Source organism: Artemia franciscana, chromosome 19 (assembly GCF_032884065.1).
Source record: "Artemia franciscana chromosome 19, ASM3288406v1, whole genome shotgun sequence".
Taxonomy (NCBI): Eukaryota; Metazoa; Arthropoda; class Branchiopoda; order Anostraca; family Artemiidae; genus Artemia; species Artemia franciscana.
This window is the reverse complement of record NC_088881.1, coordinates 21153840-21180737: the sequence shown is the minus strand read 5'-3', so window position 1 is coordinate 21180737 and position 26898 is coordinate 21153840. Positions and strand designations below refer to the sequence as shown.

Genomic DNA, 26898 nt, shown 5'->3' with positions numbered 1-26898 from the left:
CTTTTATTAAGCAGGTGACTGTATTTTATGCTTGTGTTTTTTTTCTTATTTATTATATCAAAATTCTATATGTTAATTTCTGTATTTCTAGTAATTTTTTTTTTCCATTAACATAATTATTTTCATTTTTTTGAATTTGCCCTAGCTTTTCCCTACTTTTTATTTCTATTAGGCCTTATCATTGTATTAATTCTACAATTTTGAGTTAGAATAGGCATAGATGTTAATTTTGGTGGAGTCGTGTGGATTTGTATGAATGTGTAGAAAGCCGACCTGGTTCATAGTCTGATATTAACTCTGCCTAATGTGGGATCTCCACACCCTTTTACAATGCTAGAAGGATGTACATATACCTATATTTTACTGTAAAGCAACCTGAAAATGGAACTAATGATCGGTGGGTAAGCTCCAAAATTATCGTGTAAACTAGTACAAAAGATTTGTTGCTTTAGAATCGGGGAAAAAATTTTCATGTTAGTATGTAGTTTAAGTCAATAAAAACTTGGTTTAATAATTTTATATTTTATAATTGCAAATGCAGTGCTAGATGCGTTTGTTTTTTCTTTTTTTTTTGTAGAGATTTGGACTGAGTTTGTCGTGTTAATACATATAAATTTTGGGCACCCTCCCTCCCTTACAGGGCCCTAAATTAATTCAATATATCTTCTTTAGGTGTCAGAGCTCACCAGTCGCCTTCAAGAATCTGAGGGTGCACGTTCAGAGGTTCAAGATAGACTGGTTCGCATGCAGACTGATATGGAGTCTTTAGTAGCCCAATCAAAAGATTTGGCAGAGCTGAAAGAAAAACATGAAACCAGTTTATCTGATCTTGAAGAGAGGTAAGTCTCAGTCTCGAGTTTTCTAACATATTCCCACCGCTCTGTTTTAAGCTTCTGATTTTTCCACCCACCTAGAATTTCAATCTGTTCTTCTAATCTCTTCCCAGTCCAATATGTGGACGTCTTGCCTTTGCATACTTCCTTGTAGGATTACATAAAAAAAACTAGTTTTTTTTAACTGAAAGTAAGGAGCGACATTAAAACTTAAAACGAACAGAAATTACTCCGTATATGAAATGGGTTGTCCCCTCCGCAATCCCTCGCTCTTTACGCTAAAGCTTCTAATTGTTTTAAAAAGCAGAATTGTGGCAAAGAGTCAAACTTGAACTTTTCATTTCCGTTAGAATGAGCCATTTTGCGATATTCTAGGACCACTTGGTTGATACGATTACCCCTGGCAAAAAAATAAAAATAAATAAATAAATAAACACGCACCCGTGATTTGTCTTCTGGCAAAAAATACGGAATTCCACATTTTTGGAGATAGGAGCTTGGAAATTTTGGTATAGGGTTCTCTGATACTCCGAATGCGATGGTGTGATTTTCGTTAAAATTCTCGGACTTTTAAGGTGTGTTTTCCTCTATTTTCTAAAATAAGGCAAATTTTTTCAGGCTCGTAACTTTTGATGACAAAGACTAAATTTAATGAAACTTATTATATTTAAAATATAATTTAAAATCAGCTGATATTTAAAATCAGTATGAAAATCTGATTCTTTTGATGTATATTTTAGCATCAAAATTCTGTTTTTTAGAGTTTCGTTTACTATTGAGCCGGGTCGCTCCTTACTGCAGTTCGTTACCACGAACTGTTTGATATTCAGTGGTGCTATTCTATTTTCATGGTCTTCGTTAGTCCCGAAATCGATTCATTCAGGGGAACAACGATCCTCAATCGTTGTACACATACTGAAGGTAATTGAACCGCATCACCAACAAGGTTTTACTGATTATAATTTAGGAAACCTGGAATCCACTTTTCGGTATTTTTTTTTTATGTTTTTTTTTTGTATTAGGACAAGAATATATTTTCTTGGGGTATAGGAATCCCGTCTACTTTGACTGTTTTTGAACATTGATCTTTTTTCTTTTTTCTTTTTTCTTTTTCTTTATGTTTCCCTTGCTAACCTAGTGGATAGTTTTTTTTCTGGAAATCTCAATTTTATTGTTCTTGAGGCATAAATATTGTATTTGATAAGTGAAAATGTCGAAAAGGATTTGATTTGTGAAAAGAAACCCCGGACACTTTCACATCCAAGAAACTTTCCTCTGAATTTCTTGGTTTTTCTCTTTTCTTCAATTATAGTTTCCTTTTTACTAAATTCGTTTTGTTAAGATGAACGAGTCCTTAGAGTTTGAAGTAAATTTCCAGTTTGACAACGCCCTCCTAATTCTTGTTTACCCATTATGCCCAATTCCCTTTGAAAGCCTTATAAGAAATTAATCACATCGGCCTCTCTCGCACCGGACTCTTTTTCTTTTTATTGTTTCTCAACCACCTTCTTGTATTTTTTTTTCCATTTATTCCATATTTTTTTTCCATAGTAAAGAATACAGGAAACTGATGAAACAAGGAACTCACGTACTTTGGCTTTAATAGAAATAAAATACCTCTTACGCCACTCTACTACCGTGTCGCTACTTGCGACACTAACGCCAACTTTTCATTAGAACTAAAAGTCCTAAAACAAGTTTAAATTGCAGATTATTTTATTTTATTTAAATAAAGATCTAATTAAAGGTGGTAAGTTTCCTTATATCAAGCCTGAAATATTTGGAGATTAAGTTAAACTATTTCTATTGTATTGATTGTGAAATTGTTTGGACTAGTCTATATTAAGATATACCAAGTCAAAATATCGATAATTTTCTTCATGGGCTCTTTTGGCAATAATAGTTATTATTTCAAAAAAAAAAACTGTAAAATTTATTTATAGATACAGGTAGCGTTAAGGCCAATCCTTCTCACTTGTTAATATCCTTCTATTGTATATTTTATGGCACTTGGTATTAAAATTTTAAAAAAGAATTTTATTTGCCAATGAAACAAATGATTTTTCTTCTTAAGTATGACTTATGGTTTAGGGGTAGAATTCTAGCATGTGGTGCGAGAGGTCTCAGGCTCGAATCCGGACCACCCCAATTTTTACATGAAGAAGATCCGAAACTAGATAAGTGATCAATATAGCGATCGCTGAAAGTTGGTAGGGGTATCCATAAGTACCATACGAGCTCTTGGCTCCTGCTGTTATTGTCACTACCCTTAATATTTTGCCGGTTGACATCAAATGGCTATTATTCACATGAATTTGTCAAATTTTGTCCATGAACTTTATTTTCTGGTTTTGCCATCTTTTCATACCCTTTTGTTATATTTGTACATTATCTAATTTACTTGTTTTTTATCTGTTTTTGAATGATATTTTGTTTATACTAGCAAGACCGACTGTTTATAAACAGCAATAATAATGCTATTATAAACAATAACATTCATAGTGGTGGCGTGTGTCGGTCCATAGGTCAAAAATGACAAAGTGGTGTACGCAGTAACTATTAACATTACAGTGGCGTCCATTTGGGGAGGGGGACCTCTAGTTTTTCTCTCCCCGCCCCCTCCACACGTACACACACAGATTAAAAGGAAACTTTTGGGGTATTTTCATCGAAAAAATGCCGTTTTTTGTATCTTATTTTAACAAAATGACAGAAAAGACACATATCTCCTCCTTGTAGATACATAAAAATTTGTTTTGTCCCCCCCCCCTCCACCACCAAATTTTCCTGAATTCATGTAACTGGAATGTTGGAGAGTTGACTTGACTGCTAATATAAACCTGTCACATATTTAATATGAATTTTTCTTGTGTTCTTCTTCTTCTAAATTTGTATTTCCCTGGCTAACGGATAGTTTTTTTTTCTGAAAATCTCTATTGTCAGTTTTTATCTTTTATTCTATAGGTATAATTATGTGTGGAATTATATTTATAATTCAGCTTATATCACTTTTTTTGTCTTCTCCTCGAAATATTATTCACTTTCTAACTATTTTGCAAAAAAAAGTATTAAACTCAACTTGAGAACTTTTAAAGACTAGGAAGTAGTGTCACCCTATAGTAGTGATTCAAATCTTGGATAAGCCTTTGGTATAAAAAGTCACCCTATGCTAGCCCGAAAGTTGCTAATTAAACAGGACAAAATTAGACAGGAAGTTCTTTTAATGAAAATTGTGCTTTCAATTGGTTTTATTCCCATAACATGTAAATAAATAGTAAGTTTACTCAACCGATTTTTATCTTTTTAATTGCACGAAAGTTTTTGGAAAATATTTAATAAAACGTAAGAGGTCCGTTACTCGCTTCTTGAAATAACTTGGGCTGGGTATTGCCAAAAGAGTAGTGTGGGGAGTAGGTCGAGCGGAAAATTGGCAGTTCTTCTGCTATCTGCAGTTGGCAATTGGCAGTTGCTGCTACCGAAAACGGTGCTGTTGTTAAAAATTATTTATTTTCAGGCTCAACAAGGAACACATAGCCCTTCAAGAATCAAATAAAGAATTCGAGGCTCTTAAGGCCACAACTGCTGCGGAGCAAGAGCTGAGAACAAAACGCGAACAGGAATTAGCATTACTGAAGAAGAGCCTTGAGGAAGAATCTGGTCATCACGAGAGCCAGTTAATGGAAATGAGGCAAAAACATAGTCAAGAACTGGCAGTTTTGCAAGAACAGATGGACAACGCCAAGAAAATAATGGAAGCGTTGGAAAAAGCTAAGGCAACTTTGGCGGCTGAAAATGCAGATATGGCTAATGAGATCAAGTCAATTGCAACATCCAAAGCTGAGACTGATAGAAAAAGAAAACACCTCGAGTCACAGGTAAAACTTTCCTTTTAAGTCATGTATATATTTCGTGAAGAGTATGTGTGTCTCTCTCCCATGTCTATTGTCTGTGTACCTTTGGGTGTATTTACAACTGGCGAGGGGGTAGATTAGTTCAAAAGATCTTTATCCAGGTTCGCCCAGTGCTTGGAGACAAACTACAGCCATCCTGTAAACCTTGATTATATATCTGTACATGGGATAAAATAAGGTAAAAAAAAAGGTAAAGGTAAAGGATACGGCATTCGACTTTACAGTCCGTACCGGCGGTGCTGATCTCCGTTTCTTGGCCCTTCAGCCAGGAAGTGCAATGGGGGGTTGGGGGCCAGCCAACCTGTGCTTTCGCACACCCTTCCTATAAAATAAGGATAAAATAAGGGACCTTAGTTGAGCACAATCGTATGAAATGCTATTTTCAAATGGATATTACATTTTCGATTAGAATTCGATACCCATTTTATTACAGTTCGCTTAAATTTCGTTGGAATTCTTTCTTCTTCTGACTTTTTATTCCGTTGAGTTTTTCCAAATGACTTCACTTTTATTAAGCAGGTGACTGTATTTTATGCTTGTGTTTTTTTTCTTATTTATTATATCAAAATTCTATATGTTAATTTCTGTATTTCTAGTAATTTTTTTTTTCCATTAACATAATTATTTTCATTTTTTTGAATTTTCCCTAGCTTTTCCCTACTTTTTATATCTATTAGGCCTTATCATTGTATTAATTCTACAATTTTGAGTTAGAACAGGCATAGATGTTAATTTTGGTGGAGTCGTGTGGATTTGTATGAATGTGTAGAAAGCCGACCTGGTTCATAGTCTGATATTAACTCTGCCTAATGTGGGATCTCCACACCCTTTTACAATGCTAGAAGGATGTACATATACCTATATTTTACTGTAAAGCAACCTGAAAATGGAACTAATGATCGGTGGGTAAGCTCCAAAATTATCGTGTAAACTAGTACAAAAGATTTGTTGCTTTAGAATCGGGGAAAAAATTTTCATGTTAGTATGTAGTTTAAGTCAATAAAAACTTGGTTTAATAATTTTATATTTTATAATTGCAAATGCAGTGCTAGATGCGTTTGTTTTTTCTTTTTTTTTGTAGAGATTTGGACTGAGTTTGTCGTGTTAATACATATAAATTTTGGGCACCCTCCCTCCCTTACAGGGCCCTAAATTAATTCAATATATCTTCTTTAGGTGTCAGAGCTCACCAGTCGCCTTCAAGAATCTGAAGGTGCACGTTCAGAGGTTCAAGATAGACTGGTTCGCATGCAGACTGATATGGAGTCTTTAGTAGCCCAATCAAAAGATTTGGCAGAGCTGAAAGAAAAACATGAAACCAGTTTATCTGATCTTGAAGAGAGGTAAGTCTCAGTCTCGAGTTTTCTAACATATTCCCACCGCTCTGTTTTAAGCTTCTGATTTTTCCACCCACCTAGAATTTCAATCTGTTCTTCTAATCTCTTCCCAGTCCAATATGTGGACGTCTTGCCTTTGCATACTTCCTTGTAGGATTACATAAAAAAAAACTAGTTTTTTTTAACTGAAAGTAAGGAGCGACATTAAAACTTAAAACGAACAGAAATTACTCCGTATATGAAATGGGTTGTCCCCTCCGCAATCCCTCGCTCTTTACGCTAAAGCTTCTAATTGTTTTAAAAAGCAGAATTGTGGCAAAGAGTCAAACTTGAACTTTTCATTTCCGTTAGAATGAGCCATTTTGCGATATTCTAGGACCACTTGGTTGATACGATTACCCCTGGCAAAAAAATAAAAATAAATAAATAAATAAACACGCACCCATGATTTGTCTTCTGGCAAAAAATACGGAATTCCACATTTTTGGAGATAGGAGCTTGGAAATTTTGGTATAGGGTTCTCTGATACTCCGAATGCGATGGTGTGATTTTCGTTAAAATTCTCGGACTTTTAAGGTGTGTTTTCCTCTATTTTCTAAAATAAGGCAAATTTTTTCAGGCTCGTAACTTTTGATGACAAAGACTAAATTTAATGAAACTTATTATATTTAAAATATAATTTAAAATCAGCTGATATTTAAAATCAGTATGAAAATCTGATTCTTTTGATGTATATTTTAGCATCAAAATTCCGTTTTTTAGAGTTTCGTTTACTATTGAGCCGGGTCGCTCCTTACTGCAGTTCGTTACCACGAACTGTTTGATATTCAGTGGTGCTATTCTATTTTCATGGTCTTCGTTAGTCCCGAAATCGATTCATTCAGGGGAACAACGATCCTCAATCGTTGTACACATACTGAAGGTAATTGAACCGCATCACCAACAAGGTTTTACTGATTATAATTTAGGAAACCTGGAATCCACTTTTCGGTATTTTTTTTTTATGTTTTTTTTTTGTATTAGGACAAGAATATATTTTCTTGGGGTATAGGAATCCAGTCTACTTTGACTGTTTTTGAACATTGATCTTTTTTCTTTTTTCTTTTTATTTATGTTTCCCTTGCTAACCTAGTGGATAGTTTTTTTTTCTGGAAATCTCAATTTTATTGTTCTTGAGGCATAAATATTGTATTTGATAAGTGAAAATGTCGAAAAGGATTTGATTTGTGAAAAGAAACCCCGGACACTTTCACATCCAAGAAACTTTCCTCTGAATTTCTTGGTTTTTCTCTTTTCTTCAATTATAGTTTCCTTTTTACTAAATTCGTTTTGTTAAGATGAACGAGTCCTTAGAGTTTGAAGTAAATTTCCAGTTTGACAACGCCCTCCTAATTCTTGTTTACCCATTATGCCCAATTCCCTTTGAAAGCCTTATAAGAAATTAATCACATCGGCCTCTCTCGCACCGGACTCTTTTTCTTTTTATTGTTTCTCAACCACCTTCTTGTATTTTTTTTTTTCCATTTATTCCATATTTTTTTTCCATAGTAAAGAATACAGGAAACTGATGAAACAAGGAACTCACGTACTTTGGCTTTAATAGAAATAAAATACCTCTTACGCCACTCTACTACCGTGTCGCTACTTGCGTCACTAACGCCAACTTTTCATTAGAACTAAAAGTCCTAAAACAAGTTTAAATTGCAGATTATTTTATTTTATTTAAATAAAGATCTAATTAAAGGTGGTAAGTTTCCTTATATCAAGCCTGAAATATTTGGAGATTAAGTTAAACTATTTCTATTGTATTGATTGTGAAATTGTTTGGACTAGTCTATATTAAGATATACCAAGTCAAAATATCGATAATTTTCTTCATGGGCTCTTTTGGCAATAATAGTTATTATTTCAAAAAAAAAAACTGTAAAATTTATTTATAGATACAGGTAGCGTTAAGGCCAATCCTTCTCACTTGTTAATATCCTTCTATTGTATATTTTATGGCACTTGGTATTAAAATTTTAAAAAAGAATTTTATTTGCCAATGAAACAAATGATTTTTCTTCTTAAGTATGACTTATGGTTTAGGGGTAGAATTCTAGCATGTGGTGCGAGAGGTCTCAGGCTCGAATCCGGACCACCCCAATTTTTACATGAAGAAGATCCGAAACTAGATAAGTGATCAATATAGCGATCGCTGAAAGTTGGTAGGGGTATCAGAGACCCGACCAGATTAAAATAAAAATAGTCGCTTCCCCAATTCGACCATCTGGGGGGGGGGGGGAGTGGAAGGACGGTTAATTAAGAAAAATTAGAAAGAATGAGGCATTTTAAACTTAAGAACGGGTTATCGGATATTAATGACATTGTATATTTAGAACGACCTCGTATCTCAGAGCTCTTGTTTAAATATCCCTACCGGATCCAGTGACATTAAGGGGGGAGGAGTTGGAGGGGGAAACTGAAATCTTGGAAAACACGGCTCTTCCGACCCCGCCATAAGTACCATACGAGCTCTTGGCTCCTGCTGTTATTGTCACTACCCTTAATATTTTGCCGGTTGACATCAAATGGCTATTATTCACATGAATTTGTCAAATTTTGTCCATGAACTTTATTTTCCGGTTTTGCCATCTTTTCATACCCTTTTGTTATATTTGTACATTATCTAATTTACTTGTTTTTTATCTGTTTTTGAATGATATTTTGTTTATACTAGCAAGACCGACTGTTTATAAACAGCAATAATAATGCTATTATAAACAATAACATTCATAGTGGTGGCGTGTGTCGGTCCATAGGTCAAAAATGACAAAGTGGTGTACGCAGTAACTATTAACATTACAGTGGCGTCCATTTGGGGAGGGGGACCTCTAGTTTTTCTCTCCCCGCCCCCTCCACACGTACACACACAGATTAAAAGGAAACTTTTGGGGTATTTTCATCGGAAAAATGCCGTTTTTTGTATCTTATTTTAACAAAATGACAGAAAAGACACATATCTCCTCCTTGTAGATACATAAAAATTTGTTTTGTCCCCCCCCCCTCCACCACCAAATTTTCCTGAATTCATGTAACTGGAATGTTGGAGAGTTGACTTGACTGCTAATATAAACCTGTCACATATTTAATATGAATTTTTCTTGTGTTCTTCTTCTTCTAAATTTGTATTTCCCTGGCTAACGGATAGTTTTTTTTTCTGAAAATCTCTATTGTCAGTTTTTATCTTTTATTCTATAGGTATAATTATGTGTGGAATTATATTTATAATTCAGCTTATATCACTTTTTTTGTCTTCTCCTCGAAATATTATTCACTTTCTAACTATTTTGCAAAAAAAAGTATTAAACTCAACTTGAGAACTTTTAAAGACTAGGAAGTAGTGTCACCCTATAGTAGTGATTCAAATCTTGGATAAGCCTTTGGTATAAAAAGTCACCCTATGCTAGCCCGAAAGTTGCTAATTAAACAGGACAAAATTAGACAGGAAGTTCTTTTAATGAAAATTGTGCTTTCAATTGGTTTTATTCCCATAACATGTAAATAAATAGTAAGTTTACTCAACCGATTTTTATCTTTTTAATTGCACGAAAGTTTTTGGAAAATATTTAATAAAACGTAAGAGGTCCGTTACTCGCTTCTTGAAATAACTTGGGCTGGGTATTGCCAAAAGAGCAGTGTGGGGAGTAGGTCGAGCGGAAAATTGGCAGTTCTTCTGCTATCTGCAGTTGGCAATTGGCAGTTGCTGCTACCGAAAACGGTGCTGTTGTTAAAAATTATTTATTTTCAGGCTCAACAAGGAACACATAGCCCTTCAAGAATCAAATAAAGAATTCGAGGCTCTTAAGGCCACAACTGCTGCGGAGCAAGAGCTGAGAACAAAACGCGAACAGGAATTAGCATTACTGAAGAAGAGCCTTGAGGAAGAATCTGGTCATCACGAGAGCCAGTTAATGGAAATGAGGCAAAAACATAGTCAAGAACTGGCAGTTTTGCAAGAACAGATGGACAACGCCAAGAAAATAATGGAAGCGTTGGAAAAAGCTAAGGCAACTTTGGCGGCTGAAAATGCAGATATGGCTAATGAGATCAAGTCAATTGCAACATCCAAAGCTGAGACTGATAGAAAAAGAAAACACCTCGAGTCACAGGTAAAACTTTCCTTTTAAGTCATGTATATATTTCGTGAAGAGTATGTGTGTCTCTCTCCCATGTCTATTGTCTGTGTACCTTTGGGTGTATTTACAACTGGCGAGGGGGTAGATTAGTTCAAAAGATCTTTATCCAGGGTCGCCCAGTGCTTGGAGACAAACTACAGCCATCCTGTAAACCTTGATTATATATCTGTACATGGGATAAAATAAGGTAAAAAAAAAGGTAAAGGTAAAGGATACGGCATTCGACTTTACAGTCCGTACCGGCGGTGCTGATCTCCGTTTCTTGGCCCTTCAGCCAGGAAGTGCAATGGGGGGTTGGGGGCCAGCCAACCTGTGCTTTCGCACACCCTTCCTATAAAATAAGGATAAAATAAGGGACCTTAGTTGAGCACAATCGTATGAAATGCTATTTTCAAATGGATATTACATTTTCGATTAGAATTCGATACCCATTTTATTACAGTTCGCTTAAATTTCGTTGGAATTCTTTCTTCTTCTGACTTTTTATTCCGTTGAGTTTTTCCAAATGACTTCACTTTTATTAAGCAGGTGACTGTATTTTATGCTTGTGTTTTTTTTCTTATTTATTATATCAAAATTCTATATGTTAATTTCTGTATTTCTAGTAATTTTTTTTTTCCATTAACATAATTATTTTCATTTTTTTGAATTTTCCCTAGCTTTTCCCTACTTTTTATTTCTATTAGGCCTTATCATTGTATTAATTCTACAATTTTGAGTTAGAATAGGCATAGATGTTAATTTTGGTGGAGTCGTGTGGATTTGTATGAATGTGTAGAAAGCCGACCTGGTTCATAGTCTGATATTAACTCTGCCTAATGTGGGATCTCCACACCCTTTTACAATGCTAGAAGGATGTACATATACCTATATTTTACTGTAAAGCAACCTGAAAATGGAACTAATGATCGGTGGGTAAGCTCCAAAATTATCGTGTAAACTAGTACAAAAGATTTGTTGCTTTAGAATCGGGGAAAAAATTTTCATGTTAGTATGTAGTTTAAGTCAATAAAAACTTGGTTTAATAATTTTATATTTTATAATTGCAAATGCAGTGCTAGATGCGTTTGTTTTTTCTTTTTTTTTGTAGAGATTTGGACTGAGTTTGTCGTGTTAATACATATAAATTTTGGGCACCCTCCCTCCCTTACAGGGCCCTAAATTAATTCAATATATCTTCTTTAGGTGTCAGAGCTCACCAGTCGCCTTCAAGAATCTGAGGGTGCACGTTCAGAGGTTCAAGATAGACTGGTTCGCATGCAGACTGATATGGAGTCTTTAGTAGCCCAATCAAAACAGTTGGCAGAGCTGAAAGATAAACATGAAACCAGTTTATCTGATCTTGAAGAGAGGTAAGTCTCAGTCTCGAGTTTTCTAACATATTCCCACCGCTCTGTTTTAAGCTTCTGATTTTTCCACCCACCTAGAATTTCAATCTGTTCTTCTAATCTCTTCCCAGTCCAATATGTGGACGTCTTGCCTTTGCATACTTCCTTGTAGGATTACATAAAAAAAACTAGTTTTTTTTAACTGAAAGTAAGGAGCGACATTAAAACTTAAAACGAACAGAAATTACTCCGTATATGAAATGGGTTGTCCCCTCCGCAATCCCTCGCTCTTTACGCTAAAGCTTCTAATTGTTTTAAAAAGCAGAATTGTGGCAAAGAGTCAAACTTGAACTTTTCATTTCCGTTAGAATGAGCCATTTTGCGATATTCTAGGACCACTTGGTTGATACGATTACCCCTGGCAAAAAAATAAAAATAAATAAATAAATAAACACGCACCCGTGATTTGTCTTCTGGCAAAAAATACGGAATTCCACATTTTTGGAGATAGGAGCTTGGAAATTTTGGTATAGGGTTCTCTGATACTCCGAATGCGATGGTGTGATTTTCGTTAAAATTCTCGGACTTTTAAGGTGTGTTTTCCTCTATTTTCTAAAATAAGGCAAATTTTTTCAGGCTCGTAACTTTTGATGACAAAGACTAAATTTAATGAAACTTATTATATTTAAAATATAATTTAAAATCAGCTGATATTTAAAATCAGTATGAAAATCTGATTCTTTTGATGTATATTTTAGCATCAAAATTCCGTTTTTTAGAGTTTCGTTTACTATTGAGCCGGGTCGCTCCTTACTGCAGTTCGTTACCACGAACTGTTTGATATTCAGTGGTGCTATTCTATTTTCATGGTCTTCGTTAGTCCCGAAATCGATTCATTCAGGGGAACAACGATCCTCAATCGTTGTACACATACTGAAGGTAATTGAACCGCATCACCAACAAGGTTTTACTGATTATAATTTAGGAAACCTGGAATCCACTTTTCGGTATTTTTTTTTTATGTTTTTTTTTTGTATTAGGACAAGAATATATTTTCTTGGGGTATAGGAATCCCGTCTACTTTGACTGTTTTTGAACATTGATCTTTTTTCTTTTTTCTTTTTCTTTATGTTTCCCTTGCTAACCTAGTGGATAGTTTTTTTTTCTGGAAATCTCAATTTTATTGTTCTTGAGGCATAAATATTGTATTTGATAAGTGAAAATGTCGAAAAGGATTTGATTTGTGAAAAGAAACCCCGGACACTTTCACATCCAAGAAACTTTCCTCTGAATTGGTTTTTCTCTTTTCTTCAATTATAGTTTCCTTTTTACTAAATTCGTTTTGTTAAGATGAACGAGTCCTTAGAGTTTGAAGTAAATTTCCAGTTTGACAACGCCCTCCTAATTCTTGTTTACCCATTATGCCCAATTCCCTTTGAAAGCCTTATAAGAAATTAATCACATCGGCCTCTCTCGCACCGGACTCTTTTTCTTTTTATTGTTTCTCAACCACCTTCTTGTATTTTTTTTTTCCATTTATTCCATATTTTTTTTCCATAGTAAAGAATACAGGAAACTGATGAAACAAGGAACTCACGTACTTTGGCTTTAATAGAAATAAAATACCTCTTACGCCACTCTACTACCGTGTCGCTACTTGCGTCACTAACGCCAACTTTTCATTAGAACTAAAAGTCCTAAAACAAGTTTAAATTGCAGATTATTTTATTTTATTTAAATAAAGATCTAATTAAAGGTGGTAAGTTTCCTTATATCAAGCCTGAAATATTTGGAGATTAAGTTAAACTATTTCTATTGTATTGATTGTGAAATTGTTTGGACTAGTCTATATTAAGATATACCAAGTCAAAATATCGATAATTTTCTTCATGGGCTCTTTTGGCAATAATAGTTATTATTTCAAAAAAAAAACTGTAAAATTTATTTATAGATACAGGTAGCGTTAAGGCCAATCCTTCTCACTTGTTAATATCCTTCTATTGTATATTTTATGGCACTTGGTATTAAAATTTTAAAAAAGAATTTTATTTGCCAATGAAACAAATGATTTTTCTTCTTAAGTATGACTTATGGTTTAGGGGTAGAATTCTAGCATGTGGTGCGAGAGGTCTCAGGCTCGAATCCGGACCACCCCAATTTTTACATGAAGAAGATCCGAAACTAGATAAGTGATCAATATAGCGATCGCTGAAAGTTGGTAGGGGTATCAGAGACCCGACCAGATTAAAATAAAAATAGTCGCTTCCCCAATTCGACCATCTGGGGGGGGGGGGAGTGGAAGGACGGTTAATTAAGAAAAATTAGAAAGAATGAGGCATTTTAAACTTAAGAACGGGTTATCGGATATTAATGACATTGTATATTTAGAACGACCTCGTATCTCAGAGCTCTTGTTTAAATATCCCGACCGGATCCAGTGACATTAAGGGGGGAGGAGTTGGAGGGGGAAACTGAAATCTTGGAAAACACGGCTCTTCCGACCCCGCCATAAGTACCATACGAGCTCTTGGCTCCTGCTGTTATTGTCACTACCCTTAATATTTTGCCGGTTGACATCAAATGGCTATTATTCACATGAATTTGTCAAATTTTGTCCATGAACTTTATTTTCCGGTTTTGCCATCTTTTCATACCCTTTTGTTATATTTGTACAGTATCTAATTTACTTGTTTTTTATCTGTTTTTGAATGATATTTTGTTTATACTAGCAAGACCGACTGTTTATAAACAGCAATAATAATGCTATTATAAACAATAACATTCATAGTGGTGGCGTGTGTCGGTCCATAGGTCAAAAATGACAAAGTGGTGTACGCAGTAACTATTAACATTACAGTGGCGTCCATTTGGGGAGGGGGACCTCTAGTTTTTCTCTCCCCGCCCCCTCCACACGTACACACACAGATTAAAAGGAAACTTTTGGGTATTTTCATCGAAAAAATGCCGTTTTTTGTATCTTATTTTAACAAAATGACAGAAAAGACACATATCTCCTCCTTGTAGATACATAAAAATTTGTTTTGTCCCCCCCCCCTCCACCACCAAATTTTCCTGAATTCATGTAACTGGAATGTTGGAGAGTTGACTTGACTGCTAATATAAACCTGTCACATATTTAATATGAATTTTTCTTGTGTTCTTCTTCTTCTAAATTTGTATTTCCCTGGCTAACGGATAGTTTTTTTTTCTGAAAATCTCTATTGTCAGTTTTTATCTTTTATTCTATAGGTATAATTATGTGTGGAATTATATTTATAATTCAGCTTATATCACTTTTCTTGTCTTCTCCTCGAAATATTATTCACTTTCTAACTATTTTGCAAAAAAAAGTATTAAACTCAACTTGAGAACTTTTAAAGACTAGGAAGTAGTGTCACCCTATAGTAGTGATTCAAACCTTGGATAAGCCTTTGGTATAAAAAGTCACCCTATGCTAGCCCGAAAGTTGCTAATTAAACAGGACAAAATTAGACAGGAAGTTCTTTTAATGAAAATTGTGCTTTCAATTGGTTTTATTCCCATAACATGTAAATAAATAGTAAGTTTACTCAACCGATTTTTATCTTTTTAATTGCACGAAAGTTTTTGGAAAATATTTAATAAAACGTAAGAGGTCCGTTACTCGCTTCTTGAAATAACTTGGGCTGGGTATTGCCAAAAGAGTAGTGTGGGGAGTAGGTCGAGCGGAAAATTGGCAGTTCTTCTGCTATCTGCAGTTGGCAATTGGCAGTTGCTGCTACCGAAAACGGTGCTGTTGTTAAAAATTATTTATTTTCAGGCTCAACAAGGAACAGATAGCCCTTCAAGAATCAAATAAAGAATTCGAGGCTCTTAAGGCCACAACTGCTGCGGAGCAAGAGCTGAGAACAAAACGCGAACAGGAATTAGCATTACTGAAGAAGAGCCTTGAGGAAGAATCTGGTCATCACGAGAGCCAGTTAATGGAAATGAGGCAAAAACATAGTCAAGAACTGGCAGTTTTGCAAGAACAGATGGACAACGCCAAGAAAATAATGGAAGCGTTGGAAAAAGCTAAGGCAACTTTGGCGGCTGAAAATGCAGATATGGCTAATGAGATCAAGTCAATTGCAACATCCAAAGCTGAGACTGATAGAAAAAGTCAACACCTCGAGTCACAGGTAAAACTTTCCTTTTAAGTCATGTATATATGTCGTGAAGAGTATGTATGTCTCTCTCCCGTGTCTATTGTCTGTGTACCTTTGGGTGCATTTACAACTGGCGAGGGGGTATATTAGTTCAAAAGATCTTTATCCAGGGTCGCCCAGTGCTTGGAGACAAACTACAGCCATCCTGTAAACCTTGATTATATATCTGTCATGGGATAAAATAAGGGACCTTAGTTGAGCACAATCGTATGAAATGCTATTTTTAAATGGACATTACATTTTCGATTAGAATTCAATACCCATTTTATTACAGTTGGCTTAAATTTCGTTGGAATCCTTTCTCCTTCTGACTTTTTATTCCGTTGAGTTTTTCCAAATGACTTCACTTTTATTAAACAGGTGACTGTATTTTAAGCTTGTGTTTTTTTTCTTATTTATTCGTGTTAGTAACAAAATTTTCGGAGCGCCTGCATACGGTGGGGATTAGTATTCAGGAATGGGAAAATTGTTAAAGAACTTGGGTCAAAAATGTTAAAAGAATGAAATATAAATATATTGAAATTTTCGACAGAAAATAATAAAGCTGTCAAAACGGAATATAGTCTTTTTATGGACTTTATCCAAACAGATCAGTGATACTGTCGTAAAAGTCTGCGAAATTCGATCAGAAAGCCTAGGAATATCTCTCATCCAGTCCAAAACCTATAAAGTGGATCTGTTAATCGGCTTAAATAAGAAATCCTACCACAAAAAGTTTTATCCTTAAAAAAAAAAAAAAACCGTAAACAAAAGAAAACACGTTTCTGTAGTTTGCTAGTTTCTGCTATATTGCTGATTGACTCTCTCATGTCTTTTGTTTATTTGCTAAACCGAAAAAGATAATTTTCTTTGAACTTTACGTTCAACAAAAACAATATCTTTACCAAATAGTACAGTTGTCAACACTGTTTTCATTGTATGTGTAAACTAAAATTAGTAATGAAATAGCACAAACTTTTTAGACCGATTGACAAGCCACTATTTTGAAAAAAGAAAACACAAATCATATGATTGAACACAAGGGTTATACTTACAGCAACCGCGTTATCAGGTGATGTCGTGTGTACGCTTATGCTACCTCAAATAGTACCTAGTATCGAGCATTTTGAAACTGATTGCTATAAAAGTTAGTTGAACATTACTGGCTCTAGAGTGGCGGAATAACCTTTTGTATGCTGATGGTAAAAGGAAACTGCCGAATCGGTTAGTTTATCCCGAAAGTGATGAATCAATTTGATTTAACTTATGTTGCGTTAATTTCTGTTCAAAGGTGGCTTTGTGCTTGGAACTTGTGTTAATATGTCATGAAAGCCTTTGAGGATTGATGCTGAACCCTTGTTGAAAATTGCCTAAGGATTCCATCTTGTTAGTGGCTGCTTGTGTTTTTCAATATCAGTTTCATTTTAGGTTATTGAGCTGGAGAAGACGCAGCGTAATTTTGACAAAATCCTGGCAGAAGAAAAGGCAATATCAGAACGATTTGCGTCAGAACGAGATGCAGCTGAAAGAGATGCAAGAGAAAAGGAGACGAAATTGGAAGAATATATTGTGAAAGTAGAGGAGCTACAGAGGTCAAGAAGAGTTCTTCAAACTGAGCTTATAAGAAGAATATTACATAATATTCATTGAACACAAGGGTTATTTTATATAAGAATATTAAAAGTATATAAGAATATTAAGAATATTTTCAAAGCTAAGTATTGAGGTAAATCAAAAGACACTGTGCGTGGCCAAGTCATTAAAATAGCCTATATGAAACATATTAGTAACGCCTTGGATGATCAAGTTAGATCTTTTAAAGAGTATTATAATTAAATTATAATCAAAAAAACTACAAATAAATGCAAATCAACACAAACAAACAATTGAATAAGTAATGCTGACCATGGGTGAGACACTATCAACATAGAAGAACGAAAATCATGAAGCCTTTTATCAATAATAGATGTAGGAGAAACTAGGCGGAATTTGCTCATTAAGTAACTATTTCTAGCCCAAGGAGGGTAACTGAGAAGGAATTTAGCATAATGAAAATATACTCTACGAACAGATAGTTTCTGAGGTTCACTAAAAAACTGCCAAACCGGACAAAGAGAAAGGAGATGAGGTACAACTAGGCTATTATAAATTTTCGCAAGATTTAATTTATCAATGTGTTTAATATTAGATACAATTGAAGCATAAGCAATTCTCAGTTTTTTCTTCAAATTTTCAAGGAATAATTTCACAGTTTCTTTCATATTTTTTCCAATAGGCATTCCAAGGTAAAGTAATTTTTGAGAAAGGGGGACTTGAACATTAGCTAAAGATAAGAAAATAGGGCCATTTGTCTCTTTAAAATTGAAAGCTACAACAGCAATTTTTTCAACATTAAAAGAAAGCCCAATATTTTTATATTCATTGTAAAGCTGATTAAACGCATTTTCACATCCACTAAAAGTACGGCTTAGATTCAAAACGTCATCTGCAAAAGTTATTAAAGACAAGTTAAATCCACGGTGAATACAACTAAAATTAACAGAATTTTGGGCATCTAAAACAGAGTTATTAAATAAAAAAGGTGAGGTAAGGTCACCTTATCGGACTCCTTTCAAAATATCAAAAAGGGAAGATCCCCCCTTTAACTTCGCCTTAAGGTGATGGTACATATACAAAAGGCACTTTACTATAAAAAATTTACGCCTCTTTTATACATTTAAAAAAATGTCAAACTTTAGCATAAGGAGCTGGGGATTCAGGATAGGCCAATCTAATTAAATGAAAGCCTATCTGGAATATTTTCTTTGATCAGGGAGAGGCTGAAAAACGATTCATTTGCCAGAAAAGCATCATATGATTCGCCAAAATCAAAAACTGTGTACTTTTCAGGTATTCTGAGTCTTCTAAGGGGGTGGGGATTTCAATTATTTAAACTATCTAATAATAAAAGACCCCTTTAGTATTGACCTCTAGATCTTCATTTGCAGGTAACATTTACATGTCTAGTTGTATTCAAGCAATACCAATTTCACGAAAATCGCCATTTCCGTACTATTTTGTAGCTACATTGAAAAAGAAGCATTTGCTATGTTTAGCTATAATTGCTGCTTCTATCTAACGCAATCGATCGCCTATTTCAGAAAAAAGAGTTGCTCCCTTAGTTTGGATTAAGACTTAGCATTTAGGCTAAGGATAAAGCATGACATTTAAACCTCCTCTGTACGAACGCAGTATATTGTAGTAACAACGCAGTAATAGCGTGATATGGAATCGTAAAATAAAATAATAAATTGACTAAAATTACGTCACATCTGTGTGGGTAATTTGATTTTTCTTGGTAATTTAGCTATTGATGTCCTAAGCTCTCTCCCCCCCCCCCCCAATTTTTTAACTTTCCTTTCTTTGTATAATTTTACTTTATTGCTCTTAGACCTTTTTACCCCGTTCGAGGTACTTTTGGCCAATTTTAATGTCATCCTTCGAGATTAGCTTTTTTCCAAATCTACTTTATTCTTTTTTCCTCGTCTAATCCACACCAAAATAAAAAAAATGTCATTTATCTAACTATTAATTTCACCACATACGCTCAATTCGAATATTCATTATATGCGAAAGTTATTTTTCAAAAAATATTTACCTAAAAGTATGATTTCTCGATTCCTGGTCGTTTTGGCTGGATGGCATGGCGGAGTATTATTTCACCATGGCTTTTTCAACAAGCACCAGTTGAAGAAGTTAGTGAAAAGAAGCAGAGGAAGCTAGAAAGAAAAATGATGCGGAGATGAAGTTGTTTTTCGATCTTTTTGGATTATTGAGGGTTTTTGTAAAGGACTTAGTGCGTATGAAAATTCTTCATTGCTAATTTTAAGGGAAAAAATATTTTGATTGTTTTTTTTTTTTTTTATTAAATAGTAAAGTGATCCAGGATCTTTCCGTACCAGAAAATTGACTGAGTAATGCCCGGGTCATGTTGTAGTCACAGACCTGGAGGAAAAAAAACTACAAAGGACTAGGCTATAGCGTCAAGTATGTATCTCAGCAGTACTTTTTTTAAAGTACTGTTTTGACTGTACTTTTTTGTAGCAGTATCTTTTTGAATTATCGAGGGTTTTGTAAAGGACTTTGTGTGTATGAAAATTCTTCATCACTAATTTTAAGGGAAAAAGTATTTTGATTGTTTTTTTTTAAATTAAATAGTAAAGTGATCCGGGGTCTTTCCGTCCCAGAAAATTGACTGAGTAATGTCCGGTTGATGTTGTAATCACAGACCTGGAGAAAAAACAACTACAAAGGACTAGACTATAGCGTCAAGTATGTATCTCAGAAGTACTTTTTTTAGTTGAGCACGGGAAAACTTTCAAGCATAAAACTTTTATCTCAGCAACTTAGGCCCAAGCCACAGCCAAGTCGCACTTGTTGATAAAGATGTAAGTATTTATGAATGATCTGAGGTTTTAACGATAGTTCTGTACTACAGAAGCAGAAATTTCAAATGGCGAAAATTTGTTTGGAAGATACATCATGATTATTTTCTCCAATTAATACTATTTCTTTGCTGAGTGGCCAGACGGGGCGAATTTGTGCCATTCCATTGCTTTTTGATACGGTTCCGCATTGAGTTTTTCAAATCGGTTTATTTTTTTTCGGGGAGGAGGGAGCTAAACCTTTCATTCAGGGCATTTAGCTAGAAACATGGAGCTTTCCGCGCATTTTCACTTTTATGGCAGCGATCCGTTTAACCAAACGTCTGGCAACACCGTTTCTTTGTTTGTTTGTTTTTCCAGATTTATTTCATAGGTATATAGAAACACTGATGTTTCGAGTTTTTGTAATAATAAAAAAAAAATAAATAAATAAGTCTTAGATCTACACTAACTGGGTTAAATGAGTACATCCAATGTTCCGCTGTAGTAATTAAGTGGTATTGAATGAAACTATTAATCCAATTTAACAGTTAAATCCACTGCCCTTAACGCCGCGCGAACGCCCAGAAATTATACTCTGTTCAGTTCTTTTTCGATCGCGACAAATCGACAAACACTCAAGGTTATCAGATTTCACTGCCGTCAATAAAGTCAAGGGGTTTCTCACTGAAAATTACGATTATTGCATTGTCATTCTTCGTAATTTGGCAAGTAAATAGGAATATTTATTTGCAAAAGAACTATTATTCGACGAGAAAATTAGAGAAATTATTATTCGAAATTTTTTCGGGAGGAAGGGGGTTCAACTCTTACGAAAGAAATACCAGGAAAACACAGGAAAATTAAACATTTCGCTGAGGAAATTAAGCATTTTACAAAGTTAAGGTGGGTGAATCCCTCCCCTGCGTGTGTGCCTGTGGTCTGGTCATCATTATTTGCCAGGACGCAGTTTAAAATTGTGGAAATTACAAATAAAAAGTACATATTTTCGGGTTTTTACTTCATGCAGACCTATTTACAAAAATAAAATTTAAATAATTGCTCGCAGCGAAGTGACCAATTTATTTCATTTTATCAAACAGTTTGTGGTAACGAACTGTAGTAAGGAGCGACCCGGCTCAATAGTAACCAAAACTCTAAAAAACGAATTTTTGATACCAATAGCTACATGAACAAAATCGCATTTTTATGCTGACTTTAAATATAAATGTTTTACCTAACTAAAATTACGATTCTAAGAAAAATTGCGCTATTTTAGAAAATAGCCCCAGGGGTAAGGATTGTAACTTATGTAAGTTGTTTATTATTAGAATATATGGTTTTTGCGGAAGTGGTGGTCGTAATAACTTTGGGGGGCGGCTCATTTGATCGGAAATTGAAACTTCTATTTTGTTTTAAGAGTCAAAAGTGATCAATGAGTAACTAGCCCACGCCCCACTTTTGCAAAGCGCATCAAGTAAAATTTTAAGATTACCATTTTGTTCAAAAAAGTTCAAAGGCCAAATGACTATGCTTCCAGGGTTGAACCCCCCGTCCCTAGCCCAGAGGAAATGGCTCTGAATTACGGAACTTGCTTATTGTTACTTTGACACTTCGTTTACTTCAAAACTTGGATCTAGTGATTTACCTGGCAACTTCGATTTACGGTGCAAGGGCTGTAAGTTCTGCAAGTTGCTTATTGTTACTTTGACACTTCGTTTACTTCAAAACTTGGATCTAGTGATTTACCTGGCAACTTCGATTTACGGTGCAAGGGCTGTAAGTTCTGCAAGTTGCTTATTGTTACTTTGACACTTCGTTTACTTCAAAACTTGGATCTAGTGATTTACCTGGCAACTTCGATTTACGGTGCAAGGGCTGTAAGTTCTGCAAGTTGCTTATTGTTACTTTGATACATTTTTTACTTTGATGCTTTCTTTACTTTGTTATTTTTTTACTTTGGTATTGTTACTTGGATACTAGTGTTGATACTTTCACGAACATTTGGTGTTGAAAAAAAGTTTTATTTTGAAATAAGGAATTTCTATAAACTTGAAACTTCTTGTTAAAATATTAATTTTGAAAAATTTAAAGTTAAAATTAATCTTTAAAGTTAATCTTTAAAGTTAAGATTCGGTTCTTTAAAGTTAAGTTCTTTAAAGATTCGGAAAATTTTGTGTTTTGAAATGGGCGACCTCCTTTCCGTATGCTCTTCATTAAAGACACTTATGTACCAACTGAACTATCAACTGAAATAGAAGAGAAGCAGAATTTATCTATTAACTATAATGGCTTTAAGCAAAAATTAACAATTCAAAAAAATAAATTAAATAATACAAAGAGCTATAAAAAAAAAAAAAAAAAATCAAATGCAGCAGCTACTATTTCCAGGTCAAAACAATAAAATATTTCCTTAATTATCACAATAAACAAACACCGTTGAGCTTGTACAGAGACTTTGGTACTTTTATGACAATAAAATGAATAATTAAATAAAATGAATAATCATAAAATAAAACAATAAAATAATAAAATGAATAATAAAATAAAATGAATAATCATAATTATGACAGTACCGCCAGTGAAATAAAACAGCCAACAAAAGTAAAAAAAGACAATTTTTGTTGTAATAAGAATTAATTTTCGTAATATCTATTACCACAGTGTTTTTTCAAGGCCAAATTTACTATTGCCAATTTATCATAGCATTCTCAAACCTTTCCTGAAAACTCAAGGGTGGGAAAACTGAATTAATTTTTGTGAAGCTAAGTACGACTGTATTTATTCCAAACGACAGTATTTTTAGGCCAGAATTTGACCGGGAATGTTTCTAGATCAGCACTCATTTCGAGTATGTCACATTGACATATTTCACCTTGAGAGTTCGACTTAGTAACACCGAATCCTTTTTATACTGCAATAATTGAAAAACTGGCCTTAAAGTTTGAAGAGGTCCTCAGGACTTCCCCAAGATACTGGGATCTAAGTCCTGAGCATAGAATGTTCAGAGTAGTACATACCCTTAAAACTATGTTAAGAAGATAAATCATTATTTGTATACTTACTCTTGATGTGACCTACTAAATTTTCAGCTTCGAGTACCACTTCCAGATATTTCTTTTTAGAATTTCCTTAACTTTTTATTAGATAAATTTGATTTTATTAGGTTCATTAGGTAAATTTAATATTATTATACCCAAATAACTCTACCTTTTCGTTTGGCATAGCCATCATGTCCTTCAAGCACCTACACTTTTGAATCGCAGGAATATAACGAAGACTGAGATGGCTGGGCCATCCCTTCAGAAAAATTTTTATTTTTCAAGTATTTGGTGTATACATCATTGACACTTCCAAGAAAGTTTTTTTTTTTCACACAAATAGTAAGTTAGGTTGGTTTTGCTAAGTTTATAACTAATAAAAAAATAAGTTGATTTTGTGAAGTCAAAAGGCAATTTATGTTTGGGAAATCGTGAAAATCATAGTTGTCTCCAAAAAAGACTAAAGACAATAATTTATCTCAAGCAAGACGATCAATCGAAATTGCCGTCAATTCCGGGCCACATGCTTGATTGGAAGCAAAATTCTCTAAAGTATCCCAAGAAAATTCGTAATAAAAACTTTTAATTTCTGTCTAAAAACAAAGCCAAAATTATTTATATTTTTTTTCTGTCAAATTTGCTCCAAAACAGAAGCGAACCAAATATTCACCCATATGACCACCCTTTCAATGTGAAGTACGCCGGGGAAAATATACATAGAAGCCCTATCACTCACTTGATTCTAGCAAATTTCTAACAGAAGTAACATTCGTTAATGTTTGCAAAAGGATGTTTTCGTCGTCTAATGTCATAAACAATTTGGAGGGAATAGAGGATGTTTGAGTGAAAAAAAATAAGAAGAGGTTCTTATGGGAAGAAGAGATAAAAAAAACATTATTTATTCAATTAATTTAATTAATTAATCTTTATTTAACTAATTTGTCAATTATTTAATAGTCTTTATATTAAATAATTCTATGTAATTTATTTTATTGGTTGGTTTTGCTAAGTTTATAACTAATAAAAAAATCAGTTGATTTTGTGAAGTTGAAAGAAAATTTATGTTTGGGAAAGGGGACCAAATCGTAAAAATCATAGTGGTCTCCAAGAAAGACTAAAGACAATAAGTTCTCTCAAGCAAGACGATCAAGCCAAATTGCCGTCAATTCCGGGGCAAATGCTTGATTGGAAGCAACATTCTCTAAAGTCTTCCTAGAAAATTCGTAATAAAAACTTTTAATTTCTATTTAAAAACAAAGCCAAAATTCTTCATGCTTTATTTTCAAATCTGATCCAAAACAGAAGCGAACCAAATATTCACCCATATGAGCACCATTTTTTCGTCAAACGACGAGTCTTTTTGTCCAACTGTCAGGCGAACAAAAATCCGATTCCTGTTAGAGCTACAACTTTATTTCAAGACACAGACGCATACAGAAAGAAAGATTAAGTAAATGAATATCCCTTAGATACATTTAATAAAAATTAATTACATAGATAAAACTATTTAATAAAGACTTAAATAATTAACAAATTATTTAAATAAAGATAAATTAATTACATAAATGCATAATTTTTTTATCTCCTCTTTCCATAAGAATCTCTTCTTATTTTTTTTTCACTCAAATATCCGCCATTCCCTCCAAAATTGCTTATGACATTAGACGACGAAAACATCATTTTGCAAACATTAACGAATGTTACTTCTGTAACATTTCACCACTTTAAGAGTTGAAGGTGATTGGAATAAAGAAAAATGAAGTTTTCCACACACAAAAACAAACTATATTTTGGTGTCAGTTACCCAATATATATGATGTAATTACGTGTATAATGTAATTACGTGTATAATTGAGATTCTGGCTTATGGCTGCGTGTCCGAAGATCCAGGCCCGTTGCAACAGACTGCATATTATATAGCATATACACCGTTTCTGGAGAATAGCTAGCACCGTAAAATGGTGTTTAAAATGGCGTAATCACTGGAGTTTTTGGTAAATCATGTTGATTCTGGACTTCAAATAGCCGTTGACTTAACAGCATACGATAGCGAAGATAGTTTTAAATTATTTACATTTTCTTTTCTTCTCCTTTTTGCTCTTCTCTCAGTGAGTAAGTGATTGTAAAATTGAGAATGTGGAGAATGGTTAGATTTGAAGTGAAGGTATCTATTATTATGCGTAGGTTTTCTGTAAACCGTAAAATCAATGATATCAGCAATATCATAGGTAGCACCACTCTATAATAGCAAGAAATATAATTATTTGAAACTTTCAAAGGAGCTATTTCGATCACAGATAAAAAGTTTTAGTGTCCTTTTAATAATAAAAAGAGATCGGAGGGCAGGCAGCCCTTCTTCCAAGCCTGTTCTTTTTTCAAACTCATCCAATCAAAATTTTGAGACAGCCATTTTGTTCAGCACGGTAGAAAAATTCAGCAGCTTCATTTATGGGGATATTGGGTAAGTCAGCCATCCCACAATTATGTAGTTGACCCATTCTAGTTGAAAACTAAATGTTGTTTTTAAAGCTAAACAAAAAGTCTCTGTGCGTATGGTTGCCAATAAGAAACTTCACCCATATATCGATAACGACTGAGGCTATTATTTTGAAACTTTCGGTGCTACTACTATTACTCTTTCTGCTTTTACAATTTAAATAAATCAAAAGAGTGTAAGTGTTCAGAAAGAATTTTTTGGGAATGACATTAAGTTTTAATTTCACGTCAACTTGAGGAGGTATAAACTTAGATTAAACAATGCTATTTGTGTCAGTAATAAAAATTGTCGAAAATGTTTCTCCAACATAGAAATGGTAAGCTAAACTGTGGATTCTTACAGAAAAAATCGAAAAGATATATTTTTTTTCATGAAAAACATTATGTCCATAAAAACAAGCAGAAATTAAATTAAAAAGACCCATCTCGTCTTCTTAAAGAGGTAAACGGTAGCTACTGCTACCATTAATTTTATGGCTGCTGTTACTAATACTACTAATGCAACGGTGCTATTGCTCATTCTACTACCATTACTACTATGATATTGGTATAATCAGTGCAAGTAGAGTGACGTCATTTTCTGCTGAAACGGCCACAAAAGTGGAACTATGGTAACACACTGTAGGGTCCTCAGTCCCCAAAATGCATCTTATCAAAGTTTTGAAGTAGCCATTTTGTTCAAAATAGTCCAAGATTCAAATTACTATAACTTAGGGGGCTGAGGAATCCTCCATAGCCCTAGGGGTAAGGATTGTAACCCCCTCGCCAGAATACTACTAAACCATAACATATACATATTTACGTACAATTAAAAGCAAGGTATATACCAGAAACGGTACAATTTAATTATTCATGTGCGGAGAGCAAAATCAAAATATCCATCATATACGGAATAATTTCATTTCGTTTTAAGGTTTAATGTCGCTCCTTACTTTCAGGAAAAAAAAATTGCTTTTATTATTTAATTTCTGAACGTTTTTTAATTAATGCAGGTTTTGATTTTAGATCATCGTACATAAATAATTAAAACTAAATTTGTATATTAACTTTACTTTTTTGGCTTACTCACTTTCTCACTTAATTCAATTGTATGGTTCTTATATTTATGTTTCTAGTTGCTTTAGAAGATTACTAACAGTATTTTTAAATGCTATTGAGCATAGGATTAATTAAACGGATAAAAAAGGAAGTTAGGTCCAAAAATG

General features: G+C 33.9%; 1 protein-coding gene across 1 annotated transcript in view; it reads left to right on the top strand.

Annotated features, from left to right (window-relative positions):
- LOC136039406 (myosin-9-like) overlaps positions 1-17456 on the top strand; it is a gene marked incomplete at its 5' end in the record, with an annotated part of 52607 nt that extends 35151 nt beyond the window's left edge. The window contains 7 exon segments of the mRNA XM_065723129.1: positions 673-839; positions 4348-4708; positions 5921-6087; positions 9872-10232; positions 11445-11611; positions 15387-15747; positions 17182-17456. Of these exon segments, the coding sequence (XP_065579201.1) occupies positions 673-839; positions 4348-4708; positions 5921-6087; positions 9872-10232; positions 11445-11611; positions 15387-15747; positions 17182-17403 (1806 nt within the window).
- Between the last annotated feature and the right edge of the window lie 9442 nt (positions 17457-26898).